Below are 20,981 nucleotides of genomic sequence, written 5' to 3'. Positions count from 1 at the left end.
AAAATCCTAAAAGCGTGTTAAATACACTATCTACCACTTGACACTTATCAGTTCCGTGATTTACCACTCACGTTATCACGACCTGACATTACACTTAATTCTGATTAGCTTTCGATTATGCTTTACTGAACTTACTAATTATTTTAGGCGACATCAAAGGATATCATATCGAACTTTATACGTGGTTTCCTGTTACATCATTGTTTTGTGAAAATACCTAATTATTTTTATATCTATACTAATATTATAAAGCTGAAGAGTTTGTTTGTTTGTTTGAATGCGCTAATCGCAGAAACTACTGGTCCGATTTGAAAAGTTCTTTCGGTGTTAGATAGCCCAATCATCGAGGAAGGCTATAGGCTAATTTCAATAATCATCGAGGAAGGTTATCATCACGCTAAGACCAACAGGAACGGAGCCACGCGGGTGAAACCGCGGAGCGCAGCTAGTTATGGATAAAAGGTCCTAGTGAACTATGTATCTATGTATCGTTTTGAAACTGTGGTTTGAAACCCTGTTTCTCTGGACCGTGACAAACATTACAAAACCAAAATCAGAAATCGGCTCAGACTTTCCCGATATTTTTTTTGCGGCTCTTACGAACAGCAATTGATTTTATTATAGAGAATCACTACATAGTATAAAACAAAGTCGCTTTCTATGTCCCTATGTATGCTTAAATCTTTAAAACTACGCAACGGAATTTGATGCGGTTTTTTTTATAAATAGTGTGATTCAAGAAGTAGGTCTTAATATACCTATAATTAATTAGGTTTTAGACACAGCGGGCGAAGCCACGGGCGAAAAGCTAGTAATTTATAAATAGCTTTCACAAATCACAATGAATTCAAGAGAAATATGTATAATACGTAAATAATATGATGGCGTCAAATTTCTCGAGAAAGGTGGATTAACCGCAAATTAATGTCGTCTTTTATTAAACCAGTCTATGTAGGTACTTAATGTAGACAATTTTCAATAATTATTATTTGATTTCCAAAAATGATCCAAAATTGTATATTATGGTGAATCGAACTCCCTCATAATAATTTCAAGCAATAATATTATGATTTCAATCAGTATTCTCTGTATAAGTTGATATAACTAGTTACTTACCAAAAGGAAAAATGTAAAAAATCTAATATGTAAATAAATGCCAATTCTATACATACATAACAATTTAAATTGATCGTGATTAATTATTTATCCTTGCTCATTAACGAATTGTAAATAAAAATCGATAGATTGCACTATTTGAGTTTGTTTCTATAATACTTTAAAACAAATTATGTCATAACTTTGGTGAATTTACACGAATTAATTCGAAAAAAGGAACAAACCTTTTTAAATTTCAAAAATGGAATTTATAATAATAAAAAAACAATGTTTCATAAACATTGTTCATAAAAGCTATTTTAAAATAAAATGTTTAAAATCAATTCATATAAAATATTAAAAATTATTCCACAAAAGCTCTTATCAATTAATTTTTCAATATCCTTATAAGTACTAATTTTAATTTAAAATTAAATATATATCAATAGGATGATATAAAAAAAACTTACCGCGCCGTGGTTAGCACAGGGACAGCAGATACAAACTGACAAGAGTACAAAATAACTGCGCCCTTATGCCTGCACACAGTGTAGGCGATAATATTATGATAATATATTATAGCAGGCGTGTTTTGGTCTTATGAGAGACAAATGTCATGGTTAAGTAAATTGCTTTGTGGGTGAAAGGATTTATAAATTTGTTTATAAATTCCGGTCAAAACTCATGCCAATGAGATATTTTTTTTTATTTGCTTTCACAATTTTTACAATACATAGCCATCATTGGAGTTTTAGAACTTTAATAACCTCTATGAACAATAATTTAAAGGGCTTTCCGAATTCAAGCAGGCTGATGAAAATCAGTTTTTAATATCTTAAGAAGGCTCCTGGCAGGGTCACTTTAATTTGTGCAAATAAATGATTTATTTATTTATATTATATTTATTTAAACACAGTTTATAGAAGAATCTATAAAATAATAAGTTAACTATTTTTCTTTTTCGTAATAAGAGTTAATGCACTCCAACGAGGAAAATGACTTTATGAAAATGTATGACTTATTTCAGCATACACTAATTAACTGTCATGGCATGAATTATATCCGTGCTTTATTATGTAGGCATATATAGATATAATATATCAGGAAGTAGGAAGGTTATCTGCAGTCTGCACTCCATTATGTAGATTCTCAAAGTACATTTTCTTGTTATGAATGCTTATTATTGGAATGTTGCTTATCATAAAACATGTATGCTATTTGCTATTTCTAACTTGGAAATACATTACCTTTTTTTTTTTTTTTTTTTTTTTTTTAACGTTGGGAAATGCATTTACGCATCCCCCTTGGCAGTTTTGCTGTCCAAGGGGGTATGTGGGACTCGCACGAAGCCATACCCACTAAAACCCAACGGTGGCCTTCTTTCGTCCTGAGCGGCGGGGGTTAACAGCCAGGCCTTATACCCCCGTCGAGCTGTGGCGACTGCTGCTTCTTCGCAGCCCTTCGAGGCCCGGGAGTGTACAATGGCTGCCGATATTAAATAATATCGCCGTCCATTTCCGGACCTGCCCACCTTACGACGCGAGGGGATCCGGTTTCCTTGCCGCGAGCATAACTGTAGTATGCGCGTATCTACGGAAACCTCCCCCCGCGTTTTCCCTTAAGTATGTAACCATGTTATGGCTGGCGCTGGTCATATAGACGCCTGCGCCTACCTGGTCTGCGCCGACGCAGAGGATCCGCCGCTGGGTCGTTTTCCCGGGCCCTCTCTGCGTCCTCCTTTCTTTTCATTACCGTCGCACAGAAGGTGACGACGGTCTTCCATGGATGGTCAGTGTCGCCAGTGACCATTGCCTCTACAAGAGCTTGCAGTGTCAGCTGGGTGTCTGCTCCTAGCAGGCTCTGGAGGGACCTACGTTCGTCTGTCCAGGATGGGCACTCCACCAGGGTGTGCAAAGCCGTATCTTGGAGGCTGCTACAATGATGGCAGGCGGGAGCTGGCTCACGACCAATCCTGTTCAGGTAGCTGCCGAAGCACCCGTGCCCAGACAGAACCTGCACTAGTCGGTAGCTGATCGAACCCCATCGCCTTTCCACCCATTCTCTTAGTACTGGTCTGATTGCATTTAAAGTCCAGGCCCCCACGCAAGACGAGTCTAGTTCTCGACGCCATCGGCGAAACACCACGTCGCGAGCTTCCCGTTTCCATTCTTGGAGTGTTTCGAGAGGCAGGTTCTCGTCTCTCCCTCTTGCCTCAGCTCTGCGCCAGTAAACCTGTGAAAGGGCAGCGGCTTCAAGGTGCCAGGGCGCTGTTCCGGCGATGACGCAAACCGCATCATAGGAGACGGTGCGATACGCCCTAGCAACTCTTATTGCTACCACTCGTTGTGACCGCCGCAGTATGATTGTATTGCGCGTCAACAGTTTATCCGCCCATATCGGACACCCGTACAATGCTTGTGATCGCACAACACCAGCGAAAAGTCGGCGACACCCCCAACTCGGCCCTCCAATATTTGGCATTATGCGGCAGAGAGCCGCTGCCGTGGTGCCGAGCTTGTTGGCCAGTGCCGAAAAGTGAGCTTGGAATGTCCATCGCGGATCGAGCACCAAACCGAGATATTTCAGTCTGGGCCCAATTCGGATGGGCACTCCGCTCACTACAATCTCTTCCCCCGGTGGTGGGGCCCTCCGGTGGCCATGGAAGCATATAGCCTCAGATTTTTCGAGGGCTACTTTAAGGCCGAGGCTTTTGATTCGGCCGACCACCTGTGCCACTCCAGCTGTGGCGCGGAGTCGCGCCTCCCTGAAATCTCGGCCCGTGGACACCACTAGGGTGTCATCGGCGTAGCAAATGACGCAAACTCCTTGCGGCAGCCCTCCTCGAAGTACGTGGTTGTATCCGATGTTCCACAGAAGAGGCCCCAATACAGAGCCCTGTGGAACACCGCATGCAACTCTGTGATTACCCCAGCCGTCTTGCCTTTGAAACGTAATTTGACGCCCACAGAGATAAGAATAGATAATATGGCAGAGATACGGCGGTATTTGGTGTCGGGCAAGGCCGTCTAAAATTTTGTCCCAAGGCAGGGTGTTAAAAGCATTGGAAATATCCAAGGATATTGCCACTGCTACCCCACCTTGGGAGACGGATTCTTCACAGATGTCGCGCAGTCGAGCTATGGCATCCACTGTAGAGCGTCCCTGCCTAAAACCAAATTGCGCTTCCTGCAGATCTGGTCCTATCCGTGTCAGGTGGATCTGGATGCGGCTGGAGATAATGCGCTCGAAAAGCTTTCCAGCTTCGTCAAGCAAGACGATCGGCCTATATGCTGATGGTGAATCCGCTGGTTTGCCACTCTTCTTTAACAGAACTAGGCGACCCATCTTCCAACGCTCTGGAAACCTACCGATCTTAAGGCATTCTGTTAAAAGATCACAGAAGCGCTGATCCAATCCATGAGACAGGGCAAGGGACAATACTCTCCCGTGCACTCCATCCGGGCCCGGGGCGGTAGTCTTCCTTTTCAGACGGTCTACTGCCGCATTCAATTCAGCTAAGGACACGTCCGGAATGGGTTCATCGCAGGTCAGCTCTTCTTGATTAACGCTTCCGACTCGGCTCGCAGGATCAATTGCATTTTGACTACGACCAGGAAATAGTGTTGTCACCACCTTTTGAAGCAGCGCTGGCTCCAACGTAGATGTTAGCGGTGGGGCCCAGGGACGCAGCTTATTCATTACCAGCCTGTAAGGGCGTCCCCAGGGATTTAGGTTCAACGTGTCCAGCAATTCAGCCCAGGCTCTTTCCTTCGCGACCGCAATGGCATCTCTAAGAGCCTTTTTGGCATCCTGATACATGGTATATCGTTCAGCCTCCTCAGTAGTTGAGTAATCCGCACGCCTCCTCCTTCGCCTATACTTAGTATAACGGCGTCTCGCGGTTACACAGGCTGATCGGAGCTGCGCATGTTCCGTCGACCACCAGTAAACTTTGTTCTGTGGTAGATATCTTTTTAGTCTTGACATTGCGGCATCCGATATTTGCCGCATTGTCTCGGCAAACCATTCCGCTTCTGAATCTACATTTGTAGCATCGGGTTTTGGACACCACGCCCTGATTAGAGATGCTAATTCTAGAAGGTTTCTATCTAGACTTTTAAGGGACCATCTTGGATTGGTCTCGACAGGAGCATGGTTTGTGTTTCTCGTAACACCTGTCGTAGGGAGAACCTCGAATCTGATGTATTTGTGATCAGATAAGGTCTCAACCTCCGACAGGACCCGCCAACCTTGGACACGACAGGCAAGAGAGGGACTCGCGAAAGACACGTCCACCACTGAGCCACCCCGCATTCGCACACATGTGTTTTCGGTGCCCTGGTTAAGTGGAACCAGATTTTGAGCCGCGAGCCATTCTACGAGGACATCTCCACGGGCATCCGAAGCTGAAGAACCCCAAGCCACAGACTTAGCGTTGAGGTCTCCAGCAACGATTATTTTATGAGGGCGGCCCCACTGAATCAGGGAGCCCACTTCTCCCAAAAACGCTTCAAACTCAGGAAGCGTTTTATTCGGTGAGAAGTATGTTCCGATAACAACCGTGTCGATGAGCCTAACAGCCACGCAACCGTGGCCCTTCACATGTGCGCGAACCGGAGGTGAGCCATCCACCTGTGTCATCACTATGGCAGCCACCTCATCGAGGTCTCCGATCCAATTATCACGCCCACCGGGTACAGCGTAGGGTTCCGATAATATTGCAAGATGTATTGACCACTGTGCCAGGCTCTGGATCAATAAGTCCTGAGCCCTGGCACAGTGGTTGAGGTTGGATTGTAGGAACCGTAGGGCCATGCTATACTACAACGGTTTCTATAGTCTCCATATTATTTGCTGCTTCTGTCTGGGAGCCCGCAGTAGGTTTTATGGGCCTCTTTTTAGGCGCCTTGTCCGCTGAGCAACCGGTGCCGCCTAAACGATGGTCTGCTTTCTTGCCAGCAGCCGCGCATACTGTGCAATTTGGCTTGGCGGTGCAAATGGCGGCTTTATGGTCTGGCTGCCCGCAGCGGTAACACAACTGGCTGCGGTCACATTCCGCAACACAACGGTTGGCAACGTGACCAACTTCGAGGCAGCGAAAGCAACGTAGCTCCCGTGGTTTTTGCACTCTTACCCTCGCCGCAACCCATCCAACGAGGAACCGTGTCTCGCTGACTTTTTTGGCCGCTGTTACAGGGCAGTTTACCCAGGCTGCGTACAATCCGGTTTTGTCCTTTTGTATTTGACTCACCCTTATCTGTTCAGCCGAGCATTCGCCTTTTTTGACTATGGCTTCCTTCAGGTCGTTCGCTGTTATAGACGCATCTAGACCCGACACGCGTAGATCCGCCATTTTTACGGGCCTAGAGACTTTGATATTTTTGTCCTTAAAGAGGATCTTCAGTTTGTCCGATAGCAGGTCAGCCTTCTCGTTACTGCCCGGTCCAGAAATCTGTATGATAGTGGCTCCCGTGACCGCTTGGCGAAATTTCACACATTCGATTCCGGATTCCTTCAGGTCTATTTTGGATCTCGCCTCTTGGATAGCTGTAGCGTACGTTATACCCCTGGTCTGGGCCTCAGTTGGGATTGTCAGAACGACTGCCGCGGACCTTGGAGCCCTTAGCTTAGGTTGTGCTGACTGGGGCCCTTGAGACGCTTTTCGCGATTCTGCCGTGAGCTTGGTAAGCCCGGCCTGTTGCACTTTGTTTGCACTCGCTCTGCCCTTCTTTGCCACAACTGACCATCCCTCGTCAGGAGCAGCTGTAGGCACAGCAGGAGATTCCACGTCAAGATGCGTAGAGACCACCACCGCGGGGGAGATAGCAGGGGCCGGTTCTTCCATCTGTTTTTCGTTACCTAATCCTTTTAACTTCTTCTTCTTCTTCTTGTCTCCCTTCTTTTTGTCCTTAATTTCTTTGTTCTTCGTCTTATCCTGAGTCATTATGGTTTTAGCTCCCTTTAGTCTTGGTCTCGTATCCTCTGAGGGTTCAGAACAACTCTCCTGTCGAATATCAGCGATCCGGCTTCCTCGTCTATCTGAAGCGGTAGAGGGGCGGGATTGCGATTGCGGACTTGGTTGAGGCACTAAGTTCTTAAACCGTGCATCGATCAGCTCTCCCAGTAGACGGATCATTCTGGCTTCGAAGTCCTGCGGCAACTCCGCTGGTTGTGCAGAGGCAACCGGGCCCCGTTGCATGAGCAGTCGCATTTCTCGCATCTCACTTTGGAGAAAGTCTAGCCTTATGCGCAAACGCTCATTTTCTGCACGAAGCGCACTTGTTTCGTCAGTTAACGTCCTAACAGCAAGGGAATCGGCATCTTCTCTAATTGCCCTAGCAGCGTTTCTCAGATCGGCTACATAGGTGGTCTTTAGGCGATTGGACGCTTTGGCGATCTGTTCTACGGTCGCCAGGTTAGCCTCGATCCTTTTCCGTAAATCTTCAGTCGCTGTGTTTGCGTTTGCACCGGTCGTATGCAACTCAACGGTGGGTGAACGCACAGGTTTTGGTTCTGGATTTCCTAAACCTGGTGCTCTGGGTTCTACTTCCTCTTGGTTATCCTTATCTACCCTGTGCGCCTTGCGCAGACCTGTTCGAGGTTTTCTTCCAGACGAGGACGGAATGGAAGTGTCACTAGAGCTTCCATCCTCCAGCCGAGAACGTTTTCGACATCGCCAAAAACGTGACTCCTTATTCGGGGTACATAGAGCCTCCCGGCGAGCCAGGGGACTCATAGTAGTTCGTGAATTGATGCTTGCCATAGAGTTGGGAGAGTCCGACTCTGCGGCCGCATCTGTTATCGCATAAGAGCGGTTGACAGTTCCACCAGTAGCTGTGATAGGTGTTGGAGTAGCGCCTGTCACCCGCTCCAACACAACGTTACACCTTTTAATCGCCGATTCGCTCGGCATACCTCCTTCTACTTCAAGTTGGGGTTTCATATTGTACTTGGTAAGTTCCCACGAGCATGGGGGATGTATACGGTCCACCCGGGAGGTGCCCCCTGCTCCCGGGTAACCCTATTACGCCCCGGAGGGCGGGCGGTATCCGGGGGTTGGCCGCTCCGACTTGATCCACTCGCCAAGCCACCTGCCACCCAGCGGGAGGCAGGAATTCGACGCCGCGCTTTGGCCCCGTGGGGCGCCCCAACGCCGAATTGGAGGGGTTTTTTCTGAGGTCACCTTCCTCTTGGGCCAGCCGATTAAGGCAAGCCCCCTGGTCTCTAACGTGCCGCTAGACATGACAACGTCACACGTTAGAGGTAACAGTTTGCCCGGCGGAGGGTCAAAGCCCAAATGCCCAGCAAGAGACATCCTCCCGCTGAGCCCGCCGCGCCGCGGTTCACCAACCGCCATCCATCGCTGTGTTGCAGCCGTTGGTCTCCAAGGACCTTCTTCAATGATGCCCAATGGCATTCAGTCAAACGTCAAATAGCCGCATCCCGTATAGTTTTATAAAAAACAAATCAGGAGCGGCACTTGTGTATTCCATATTAGCTTCCCCAAGATGCTGGCTTGCAACCCAGGTACTGAGCCCCCCCGCCACGACAAGGCTTGGAACTATGGGGGGGTGGAAATACATTACCTACCTTTTATCGTTTTATAATTGTTTTGTCTTCTATATAATTATGATATCTTCATTATAACGTGTTCGTGAAGCTAAAGCTATAAATAATAGTAAACTTTTATTACTTTGAGCTACTTTAATGAAAGTACAAAGTAAAAAAAAATATTGCTTTGTATAGCTTCCAATAGCATATCTTATAGTGAATAAACACCTTAACAGATAAGCCCGGCAAATCTTCCCTAGGGGAACAATAGCAGTCCGTCTTAATTCAAACAAATCAACGCTTCGATTCATTTTCTTTTGTTTTCTATTCGTTTATTTTTATCGCGCCATTTTATTTAGATACAACAGAAATTAAATATTATCATAATGGGTACTTATAATATTATAACAACTGAGATCTCTGGTAATATAAATTCATATTAGTTTCATACTTACTGAGACTGTGTTCGTGTTCGTGTTCGTGTTCGGTGTTCGGTGTTCGGTGTTCGGTGTTCGGTGAATTTGAATTTGAATTTGATTTTGAGAGTTTGTGTTTGTGTTTGTGTTTGTGTTCGTGTTCGTGTTTGAATTTGAATTTGAATTTGAATTTGAATTTGAATTTGAATTACAATTTGAATTTGAATTTGAATTTGATTTTGAGAGTTTGTGTTTGTGTTCGTGTTCGTGTTCGTGTTCGTGTTCGTGTTCGGTGTTCGGTGTTCGGTGTTCGGTGTTCGGTGTTCGGTGTTCGGTGTTCGTTGTTCGCTGTTCGCTGTTCGCTGTTCGCTGTTCGCTGTTCGCTGTTCGCTGTTCGCTGTTCGCTGTTCGCTGTTCGCTGTTCGCTGTTCGCTGTTCGCTGTTCGCTGTTCGCTGTTCGCTGTTCGCTGTTCGCTGTTCGCTGTTCGCTGTTCGCTGTTCGCTGTTCGCTGTTCGCTGTTCGCTGTTCGCTGTTCGCTGTTCGCTGTTCGCTGTTCGCTGTTCGCTGTTCGCTGTTCGCTGTTCGCTGTTCGCTGTTCGCTGTTCGCTGTTCGCTGTTCGCTGTTCGCTGTTCGCTGTTCGCTGTTCGCTGTTCGCTGTTCGCTGTTCGCTGTTCGCTGTTCGCTGTTCGCTGTTCGCTGTTCGCTGTTCGCTGTTCGCTGTTCGCTGTTCGCTGTTCGCTGTTCGCTGTTCGCTGTTCGCTGTTCGCTGTTCGCTGGTCGCTGGTCGCTGGTCGCTGTTCGCTGTTCGCTGTTCGCTGTTCGCTGTTCGCTGTTCGTTGTTCGCTGTTCGCTTTTCGCTGTTCGCTTTTCGCTTTTCGCTGTTCGCTGTTCGCTGTTCGCTGTTCGCTTTTCGCTGTTCGCTGTTCGCTGTTCGCTGTTCGCTGTTCGCTGTTCGCTGTTCGCTGTTCGCTGTTCGCTGTTCGCTGTTCGCTGTTCGCTGTTCGCTGTTCACTGTTCGCTGTTCGCTGTTCGCTGTTCGCTATTCGCTGTTCGCTGTTCGCTGTTCGCTGTTCGAATTGGGATTTGAATTTGATTTTGAATTTGAATTTGAATTTGAATTTGAATTTGAATTTGAATTTGAATTTGAATTTGAATTTGAATTTGAATTTGAATTTGAATTTGAATTTGAATTTGAATTTGAATTTGAATTTGAATTTGAATTTGAATTTGAATTTGAATTTGAATTTGAATTTGAATTTGAATTTGAATTTGAATTTGAATTTGAATTTGAATTTGAATTTGAATTTGAATTTGAATTTGAATTTGAATTTGAATTTGAATTTGAATTTGAATTTGAATTTGAATTTGAATTTGAATTTGAATTTGAATTTGAATTTGAATTTGAATTTGAATTTGAATTTGAATTTGAATTTGAATTTGAATTTGAATTTGAATTTGAATTTGAATTTGAATTTGAATTTGAATTTGAATTTGAATTTGAATTTGAATTTGAATTTGAATTTGAATTTGAATTTGAATTTGAATTTGAATTTGAATTTGAATTTGAATTTGAATTTGAATTTGAATTTGAATTTGAATTTGAATTTGAATTTGAATTTGAATTTGAATTTGAATTTGAATTTGAATTTGAATTTGAATTTGAATTTGAATTTGAATTTGAATTTGAATTTGAATTTGAATTTGAATTTGAATTTGAATTTGAATTTGAATTTGAATTTGAATTTGAATTTGAATTTGAATTTGAATTTGAATTTGAATTTGAATTTGAATTTGAATTTGAATTTGAATTTGAATTTGAATTTGAATTTGAATTTGAATTTGAATTTGAATTTGAATTTGAATTTGAATTTGAATTTGAATTTGAATTTGAATTTGAATTTGAATTTGAATTTGAATTTGAATTTGAATTTGAATTTGAATTTGAATTTGAATTTGAATTTGAATTTGAATTTGAATTTGAATTTGAATTTGAATTTGAATTTGAATTTGAATTTGAATTTGAATTTGAATTTGAATTTGAATTTGAATTTGAATTTGAATTTGAATTTGAATTTGAATTTGAATTTGAATTTGAATTTGAATTTGAATTTGAATTTGAATTTGAATTTGAATAAAAATTTGAATTTGAATTTGAATTTGAATTTGAATTACAATTTGAATTTGAATTTGAATTTGATTTTGAGAGTTTTCGTTTTTCGATGTTCGGTGTTCGGTGTTCGGTGTTCGGTGTTCGGTGTTCGGTGTTCGGTGTTGGGTGTTCGGTGTTCGGTGTTCGGTGTTCGGTGTTCGGTGTTCGGTGTTCGGTGTTCGGTGTTCGCTGTTCGCTGTTCGCTGTTCGCTGTTCGCTGTTCGCTGTTCGCTGTTCGCTGTTCGCTGTTCGCTGTTCGCTGTTCGCTGTTCGCTGTTCGCTGTTCGCTGTTCGCTGTTCGTGTTCGTGTTCGTGTTCGTGTTCGTGTTCATGTTCGTGTTCGTGTTCGTGTTCTTGGAATTTGAATTTGAATTTGAATTTGAATTTGAATTACAATTTGAATTTGAATTTGAATTTGATTTTGAGAGTTTGTGTTTGTGTTCGTGTTCGTGTTCGCTGTTCGCTGTTCGCTGTTCGCTGTTCGCTGTTCGCTGTTCGCTGTTCGCTGTTCGCTGTTCGCTGTTCGCTGTTCGCTGTTCGCTGTTCGCTGTTCGCTGTTCGCTGTTCGCTGTTCGCTGTTCGCTGTTCGCTGTTCGCTGTTCGCTGTTCGCTGTTCGCTGTTCGCTGTTCGCTGTTCGCTGTTCGCTGTTCGCTGTTCGCTGTTCGCTGTTCGCTGTTCGCTGTTCGCTGTTCGCTGTTCGCTGTTCGCTGTTCGCTGTTCGCTGTTCGCTGTTCGCTGTTCGCTGTTCGCTGTTCGCTGTTCGCTGTTCGCTGTTCGCCTTTCGCCGTTCGCCGTTCGCCGTTCGCCGTTCGCCGTTCGCCGTTCGCCGTTCGCCGTTCGCCGTTCGCCGTTCGCCGTTCGCCGTTCGCCGTTCGCCGTTCGCCGTTCGCCGTTCGCCGTTCGCCGTTCGCCGTTCGCCGTTCGCCGTTCGCCGTTCGCCGTTCGCCGTTCGCCGTTCGCCGTTCGCCGTTCGCCGTTCGCCGTTCGCCGTTCGCCGTTCGCCGTTCGCCGTTCGCCGTTCGCCGTTCGCCGTTCGCCGTTCGCCGTTCGCCGTTCGCCGTTCGCTGTTCGCTGTTCGCTGTTAGCTGTTCGTGTTCGAATTGGAATTTGAATTTGAATTCGAATTCGAATTCGAATTCGAATTCGAATTCGAATTCGAATTCGAATTTGAATTCGAATTTGAATTTGAATTTGAATTTGAATTTGAATTTGAATTTGAATTTGATTTTGAATTTGAATTTGAATTTGACTTTGAATTTGAATTTGAATTTGAATTTGAATTTGAATTTGAATTTGAATTTGAATAAAAATTTGAATTTGGATTTGAATAAAAATTTGAATTTGAATTTGAATTTGAATTTGAATTACAATTTGAATTTGAATTTGAATTACAATTTGAATTTGAATTTGAATTTGATTTTGAGAGTTTGTGTTCGCTGTTCGCTGTTCGCTGTTCGCTGTTCGCTGTTCGCTGTTCGCTGTTCGCTGTTCGCTGTTCGCTGTTCGCTGTTCGCTGTTCGCTGTTCGCTGTTCGCTGTTCGCTGTTCGCTGTTCGCTGTTCGCTGTTCGCTGTTCGCTGTTCGCTGTTCGCTGTTCGCTGTTAGCTGTTCGTGTTCGAATTGGAATTTGAATTTGAATTCGAATTCGAATTCGAATTCGAATTCGAATTCGAATTTGAATTCGAATTTGAATTTGAATTTGAATTTGAATTTGAATTTGAATTTGAATTTGAATTTGAATTTGAATTTGATTTTGAATTTGAATTTGAATTTGACTTTGAATTTGAATTTGAATTTGAATTTGAATTTGAATAAAAATTTGAATTTGAATTTGAATTTGAATTTGAATTACAATTTGAATTTGAATTTGAATTTGAATTTGAATTACAATTTGAATTTGAATTTGAATTTGATTTTGAGAGTTTGTGTTCGCTGTTCGCTGTTCGCTGTTCGCTGTTCGCTGTTCGCTGTTCGCTGTTCGCTGTTCGCTGTTCGCTGTTCGCTGTTCGCTTTTCGCTGTTCGCTGTTCGCTGTTCGCTGTTCGCTGTTCGCTGTTCGCTGTTCGCTGTTCGCTTTTCGCTGTTCGCTGTTCGCTGTTCGCTGTTCGCTGTTCGCTGTTCGCTGTTCGCTGTTCGCTGTTCGCTGTTCGCTGTTCGCTGTTCGCTGTTCGCTGTTCGCTGTTCGCTGTTCGCTGTTCGCTGTTCGCTGTTCGCTGTTCGCTGTTCGCTGTTCGCTGTTCGCTGTTCGCTGTTCGCTGTTCGCTGTTCGCTGTTCGCTGTTCGCTGTTCGCTGTTCGCTGTTCGCTGTTCGCTGTTCGCTGTTCGCTGTTCGCTGTTCGCTGTTCGCTGTTCGCTGTTCGCTGTTCGCTGTTCGCTGTTCGCTGTTCGCTGTTCGCTGTTCGCTGTTCGCTGTTCGCTGTTCGCTGTTCGCTGTTCGCTGTTCGCTGTTCGCTGTTCGCTGTTCGCTGTTCGCTGTTCGCTGTTCGCTGTTCGCTGTTCGCTGTTCGCTGTTCGCTGTTCGCTGTTCGCTGTTCGCTGTTCGCTGTTCGCTGTTCGCTGTTCGCTGTTCGCTGTTCGCTGTTCGCTGTTCGCTGTTCGCTGTTCGCTGTTCGCTGTTCGCTGTTCGCTGGTCGCTGGTCGCTGGTCGCTGTTCGCTGTTCGCTGTTCGCTGTTCGCTGTTCGCTGTTCGTTGTTCGCTGTTCGCTTTTCGCTGTTCGCTTTTCGCTTTTCGCTGTTCGCTGTTCGCTGTTCGCTGTTCGCTTTTCGCTGTTCGCTGTTCGCTGTTCGCTGTTCGCTGTTCGCTGTTCGCTGTTCGCTGTTCGCTGTTCGCTGTTCGCTGTTCGCTGTTCGCTGTTCGCTGTTCACTGTTCGCTGTTCGCTGTTCGCTGTTCGCTATTCGCTGTTCGCTGTTCGCTGTTCGCTGTTCGAATTGGGATTTGAATTTGATTTTGAATTTGAATTTGAATTTGAATTTGAATTTGAATTTGAATTTGAATTTGAATTTGAATTTGAATTTGAATTTGAATTTGAATTTGAATTTGAATTTGAATTTGAATTTGAATTTGAATTTGAATTTGAATTTGAATTTGAATTTGAATTTGAATTTGAATTTGAATTTGAATTTGAATTTGAATTTGAATTTGAATTTGAATTTGAATTTGAATTTGAATTTGAATTTGAATTTGAATTTGAATTTGAATTTGAATTTGAATTTGAATTTGAATTTGAATTTGAATTTGAATTTGAATTTGAATTTGAATTTGAATTTGAATTTGAATTTGAATTTGAATTTGAATTTGAATTTGAATTTGAATTTGAATTTGAATTTGAATTTGAATTTGAATTTGAATTTGAATTTGAATTTGAATTTGAATTTGAATTTGAATTTGAATTTGAATTTGAATTTGAATTTGAATTTGAATTTGAATTTGAATTTGAATTTGAATTTGAATTTGAATTTGAATTTGAATTTGAATTTGAATTTGAATTTGAATTTGAATATGAATTTGAATTTGAATTAAAATTTGAATTCACATTCACATTCAATATCCACATTCAATTTCACATTCAACATTCACATTCAACATTCACATTCAACATTCACATTCACATTCACTTTCACATTCACGCTTGGCGAACGTTCATAATGCTTCATCCACACGCTGGCTGTTTGTCACAAACACCGCAAACAGCAAACGAAGTCCCAAACACCAACCACAATCACCCAACACAAACAGCCATCCACATGCTTGGCGAACGTTCATAATTTTTATGCTCATGTACGAAATTAAACTTATTGACGTGTTCCTTAACTGCTACACCATTTTAAAGATTTTTTTAAATCACTAGCTGTGAAGCAGAACGCTCCTTCTCCAAGATATGTCATATGTAGAAAATAAATATAGGACAACAATCGATGATCGGCTAAATAATTTATCACTTCTTTCCATAAATTGTGATCTAACAAAAGACTTGCAATGTGATGACCAAATAAAAGAATTTGCAGCACAAAAATGCAGAAAGGTTGATTTCTAAATTACTTAGCTAAATTATTATTTAAATAACATAACTGTCTCATACATAATCTGTCAGATTCTTTTACTAATTTATTATCAATTAAGGGCTGATTTTTCAATCCTTGGTTAAAATTTATTCGTCGAATAATGTATAAAACTACCATTTTAAAAATGTATTCTAATTACAGTTTACGTGACATTTTTATATTATCGTGTAATACTTTATTGGACGGATAAGTTTTATCCAAGCATTGAAAAATCAGCCCTAAATAACATTATTTTATTATATTTTTATTATCTCTATATTATGTATAAAAAAAATACGTGTCACTTTGTTTGTCCGCGATAGACTCCTGAACTAATGAAACGATTTAAAATAAAATTTGATTGTGTTAAAATAACAAAATTGCGAAAGTAAGTATGAAACTAATATGAACATTTCCAAAAAAAAAGGCCCCTGGGTAGTTACAGCCCAGGGCCCCAAGAGTTCACGGTCCGGCCCTATATGACTTTCTTCATATTTTAATTAAACGAACGAGCAAACGAATTATGAAGTTGTTAACTGCGAATAATAAAATTTTCGCCAGCGGCCGCCATCTCCACACATAAACACAGCGCTTGCAGCGCCTCTACCAATGATTAATGTGATGATGTTACGATATGATCAAATAATTTTGATCAATTCGTGAAAAAACCGCGCGTTTAGTTGCCCATATCGAGAAACGATTTCTTATCATTGATCTGCTCAAACCACATCATGTTGTGGCCAATAGACAATTAACCATTTCATGAAATGCGACCATTTCGTGTAATGATTAATCATTTCATGAAATGAGCAAATCTACGATATGGCCACGGCATATAATATTATATTAAATAACCAAATAGTTTCAATAAATAAGATTTATTTTCTACATATAAGTTGAAAATCAGCATGCAAACATCCTTTTACATGTTAGCAAAAGTTATTGAAGTAGGTATGCGATTTTTCATCAATTTGTTTTTCGAAAACTATACTGCCCACCAGAGACTAAAGAGCAGTAACAGCCCTTTTGTGATTTTTCGTTTTATTAGTGATTCTGAAAGCGGGTTTCTTAAGCTTTCTATTGAATTAACTTACTTATTTCTAAGACTATAAGAATGGTTTTTATTTAACAGTTTTCACTTACTGCAAACGAAAAAAATTAACAATTTGGCGTGATTTCCCAACTAAAATACAGTATAAATTATACTGCAGATTAAATTTTAAGGTTTCATAACTAAAATGCAGTAAGCAATATAATTTTACAGTTCTTTAGATAGTTTTATATTTCTGGAAAAAAATTAAAAAAAAAATTAATACGCAGTAAAATTTACCGCCATACAAGCTATTTTTACTGCAAATTAAGAAAATACAATTTATTGTCACGAACTCCCAACTAAAATGCAGTAAAATCAAAGCTTGTCGCATTTTAGTTGTGAATACTTAACATTCTTTTATCATTATAAACTGACTAACACGCAGTAAAATACAGCATTACTGCAGATTAGTTTGGATAGCATAATGACACAGATATGATTATTCCTAGCTAAAGTGCAGTTAATGTTTTAAATACTGCAACTGTGAACTAGCTATTTTTCTTACTGCACTAGTAAATTGAACACTTTTTTCTTAAAAAACTAACTAAAATGCAGTATTTTTTTGACCTTACTGCATGTTAGTTGGGTTTCTTGACAAAATAACTGATCCAAACGCAGTAATAGGGCTTTTTGCTGCATTTTACTAAGTTTAAAATGGTATTTTTTACAAAAAGGCTATGCAGTAATAGGCACCAAAAAGAATAAATGGCCATAATAAATTCAGTTATTAAGATATATTTTTTTTTATTGCTTTAACGTGTGAACCTATGCCTTTACAACCTTTCTGCATTCAAATTTTTTTGCTTATCATTCTGTTGATTTTTTAAAATCAATTCTTAACTTTAAATGCGTTTTACTCGAAATCGTGATTTTGCTGTTACTGCACTTTAGTGTATGGTGGGCAGTATAGATTTTTTTTTTCAAATTATCGCCTATTTTTTTTATCGGGGTTTGGGGGCCCTTTTAACCTCGGGGCCCTGGGCTGCAGCCCATAAAGCCCATGGGTAGATCCGGCCCTGATTCTAGTTGCAGCTTTGATCTTTACTTTTATTTTTTTTAAATCAACTGTGTCCATATAAAATCCAATGTATTGTTTTCAGTCCTTCTAGTTTTTTCTTATGCGTTTATGAACTGCTTATTTTACATTATCATTACCTATCTTTTTATTCACGTTTATCTTTATTAATCTATACTAATATTATAAAGCTGAAGAGTTTGTTTGTTTGTTTGTTTGAACGCGCTAATCTCGGGAACTACTGGTCCGATTTGAAAAATTATTTCAGTGTTAGATAGCCCATTTATCGAGGAAGGCTATAGGCTATATATCATTACGCTAAGACCAACAGGAACGGAGCAATGCGGGTGAAACCGCGTTAAATATATGATTAAAATCCGTTCAAATGATAAAGCGAGAAAGTATGAATTCTGAAAGCATAGGTATATTTTTCTACAAAATAATATGCAGAGTTACAACAAAATACATAAATGCAAAATCATAGACACAATTACTACGAAAACACCCACACAGAGTGGAATATTTCTGAATTCTAGACTATTAGTCACTAAACCCACACCTACAAGGATAATTTTTCACTTTTGAAAACCTAGATATATTTTGTACAATGAGACGAATAATCTAGTCTTACCAATGTAGTTTTTTAGATTAATCTGTTATAGTGTATATACTGTATATCGTAGGTATACCATTTCGCAATTAAAATATGTACAGTACTATATTAAATATAGAATACGAGTTGTGCCCGACGGTTTCACCCGCATTGAGGAAAATAACTATCAGTAGTTATAGTACATTCAGAAGCTCTACTTTTCCCGTTTTTGCTACATTTATGAACTTTTCGCCTTTGCATCTGAGCATTGCTATTTGCTTCTCAGTTCCTATTGATCGCAATTCGCACCGTGATGTTGTAGACCCTATTGCCTTCCTCGATAAGCGGTCGAATAATTCCTAAGATTAGCAAGTTCAACCAAACTCTACAGGTTTATAGTATAGTTTTCGTTTATTTATTTTAGCTGTGCCTACGATATCGTTAAGGCGCGTGTATAGATTCAAATTCAAATTATACTCTTTCATCATATTTTGAGCTATCGAAAAGAGGCTCCGTTCGGAAATATATGGTAAACTAAATTGTGAAATTACATTTCATGATTTCTAAACTGAGAAGCTGACGTTTATGACGCATGTCACGATATGTCACTAACACATGACATTTATAAATATTGATTTCATGGTTTGGAAGTTTTGAATAAAAATGCCTTTAATAATACTTTGTGGAACACCAGTGAGTGGAAAAACGACAAGAGCGAGAGAACTAAAAGAATATTTCGAGAAAACACACAATAAACAAGTGGAACTCATATCTGAGGAAGAGGCGATACAAAAGTTAGGTTATAATAAGGAATCGACGTATTTAGACTCACAAAAGGAGAAAAGAGTTCGTGGTTATCTAAAATCTGAGGCAATTAGACTAATCGGCAAAGACAATGTCGTTATTCTGGATGGAAGCAATTATATCAAAGGTAAACTTTCTTAAATTCTACATGAACTAACCATATAGGTATCTTCTACGATTAACATATTATGTCGTTTACAGACTATAATATAATATAGTTAAATAAATACTAATTCCAAGAAACAAATTTGTTCTAATTAACATGCTAAACTTCATCATCTTATTTTATAATATTTTTAAAAGTCTGTTTTGCCCTTTACTGATGTATTGATTGCAAAATTTGTAAATAAATCTTAGTAATGACGCTACAAATGCAGTTCCTTCCAGCAAACTACTCAAACTAATTTATTTATTCAATTAGACTTCTTCTAGAAGTAATTTTGAATCGTTGTAACAACTACTTTTTTGCCATAAGTAATTTTAAACGAAAGCTTTCTTAATATTATTGTATTACAGGCTACAGATACGAATTATACTGTGCGTCCAAAGCTTCAAAGTCCACTCAGTGTACAATCTACACAATAAGATATCACCCAGATGCCTGGGCAGATAATTTGTCAAGAATCAAACAGAGAGAAGAGAATGGTAATGATGATGTATTTACTGAACCTTACACTGAAGAGGTGTTCAATGCACTGACAAAGATGAGGTATGTAAATAGATAAATGTACACTTATTGAAGTGAAAACTTCTTTAGCGGTGTTGGGTATAAAATCTTAAACTCGCGTCAGGACACGTGGCCTGATCGAAAAAGCGTAAGACGGATGGATATCAAACATGCTCAACGTTAATAATCAAGTTTTCACTTCTGCTGGCACTCCCGGAGTACAACCCGTCTTTTTTTTATTTTATTAGCTTTCCGCACACGGCTTCACCTGCTGTGTCAAAAACCTAATAAATTATACATATAAAACTTCCTCTTCAATCACTCTATCTGTTAAAAAGAACCATGTAAAACATCAGCCTTTTAAATTTCTTTTTCTAAAACTTTTTGCATCTATATATAAATTCAATACAATTTTGACTGAAAACGCAAATAATGTGCTCAAAAATCGAATTGTAATTCAATTTTAAAGTGTCAATGCATCCTACCTTACCTTTGCAAAGTTGTAATTCCTAATGGACATAATGTAGAATTTATTGTACAACAATAATGTACCTTTTAACAATACTCTATGCATTGTGAACCTAATTTTTTTGGATCGTCAGTTAAAGACCATAATTTTTTACAGATTTGAAGAACCAAATAGAAACAACAGATGGGACAGTCCGCTATTCTCAGTACAGCCGACGGACACATTGGACGTTAATGCGATTTACGATGTGTTGTTTAAACGGAAACCACCACCTCCTAACATGAGTACACAGAATGTAAGTTAATATAAAAAAAATTAAATTTAACAGTTATTCATACTGTTATTTTGATTCAAACACAATGTAAATGAATTTCTGTTGTTTAATTTGTAAATAAACATACTATTTTCAGGTTTACTGTGCAATTATGCTTAAAATATCCAGAAATAGTGAATATTATAAACTTCATTTGTTTTAGAAAGCTCTGATTAATATTTGTTATTAAACTGCTATAATAAAAAAAATACTACAACAATATTAAATTACCAAATATTTTCACTATGGTAGATAATACAAGTTTTGAATATGTTCTGTTACACTTAACTGTCAGTTTAAATGTACATCAAAAAGTAACCAATAAGAGATATAAACAACTGTTAAAACAGACCTTTACCTGTGCCTTTACTATAATATTGTTTCTTCATTGACAATTATTTTTCCAGCCGCCGCTCACATCAACAAACTTCCTTTACGAATTAGACAATATAACACAGGCTATATCAAAACGGATATTGGAAGCTAAAGAATTTGACGCCTTGGAAGTAAAGTTCCCAGACTATCCTGGATGTGTTATAGAAGCAGGCTTCATGTATTCGGTGAACCCACAAAACTTGTTACGCTTGAGACGACAGTTCCTGACGTACGCTAAAATGAACCATTCGAACGAAAACGCTAATAAATTGGGCAGGTTTTATATACAGTATTTGAATAAAACTTATACGGATTGAGTGTGGCTTTTATTTATCACAACCTAAGGCACAATTGATTCCTTCTTATCGAATTTTCATGAAAATAATGTTATTTTTTTAT

At 40.1% G+C, this 20,981-nt stretch overlaps 1 protein-coding gene across 1 annotated transcript; it reads left to right on the top strand.

The window, feature by feature from the left end:
* The first annotated feature begins 18,561 nt into the window (after nucleotides 1-18,561).
* LOC149476260 (protein KTI12 homolog) lies at nucleotides 18,562-20,899 on the top strand. The gene is made up of 4 exons (XM_089712047.1): nucleotides 18,562-18,885; nucleotides 19,275-19,467; nucleotides 20,051-20,189; nucleotides 20,615-20,899. Exons 1-4 carry the CDS (start codon nucleotides 18,618-18,620, stop codon nucleotides 20,897-20,899), a joined length of 885 nt encoding a protein of 294 aa, XP_089568173.1. The 5' UTR covers nucleotides 18,562-18,617.
* The last annotated feature ends 82 nt before the right edge of the window (nucleotides 20,900-20,981 follow it).

Source organism: Colias philodice, chromosome 28 (assembly GCF_061535455.1).
Source record: "Colias philodice isolate Cphi_HAF_F1 chromosome 28, ilColPhil1 Martin Lab GWU primary, whole genome shotgun sequence".
Taxonomy (NCBI): Eukaryota; Metazoa; Arthropoda; class Insecta; order Lepidoptera; family Pieridae; genus Colias; species Colias philodice.
The sequence above is the reverse complement of the archived record's forward strand: the minus strand, read 5'-3'. Positions and strand labels throughout refer to the sequence as shown.

What these genes read in the sequence shown, in the direction of transcription:
- LOC149476260 (XM_089712047.1), top strand. Translation starts at nt 18,618, where the DNA reads ATGCCTTTAATAATACTTTGTGGAACACCAGTGAGTGGAAAAACGACA. An exon ending in AATGCACTGACAAAGATGAG is followed by an intron (nt 19,468 to 20,050) that starts GTATGTAAATAG and finishes AATTTTTTACAG; the next exon opens with ATTTGAAGAACCAAATAGAA. An exon ending in CTAACATGAGTACACAGAAT is followed by an intron (nt 20,190 to 20,614) that starts GTAAGTTAATAT and finishes TTATTTTTCCAG; the next exon opens with CCGCCGCTCACATCAACAAA.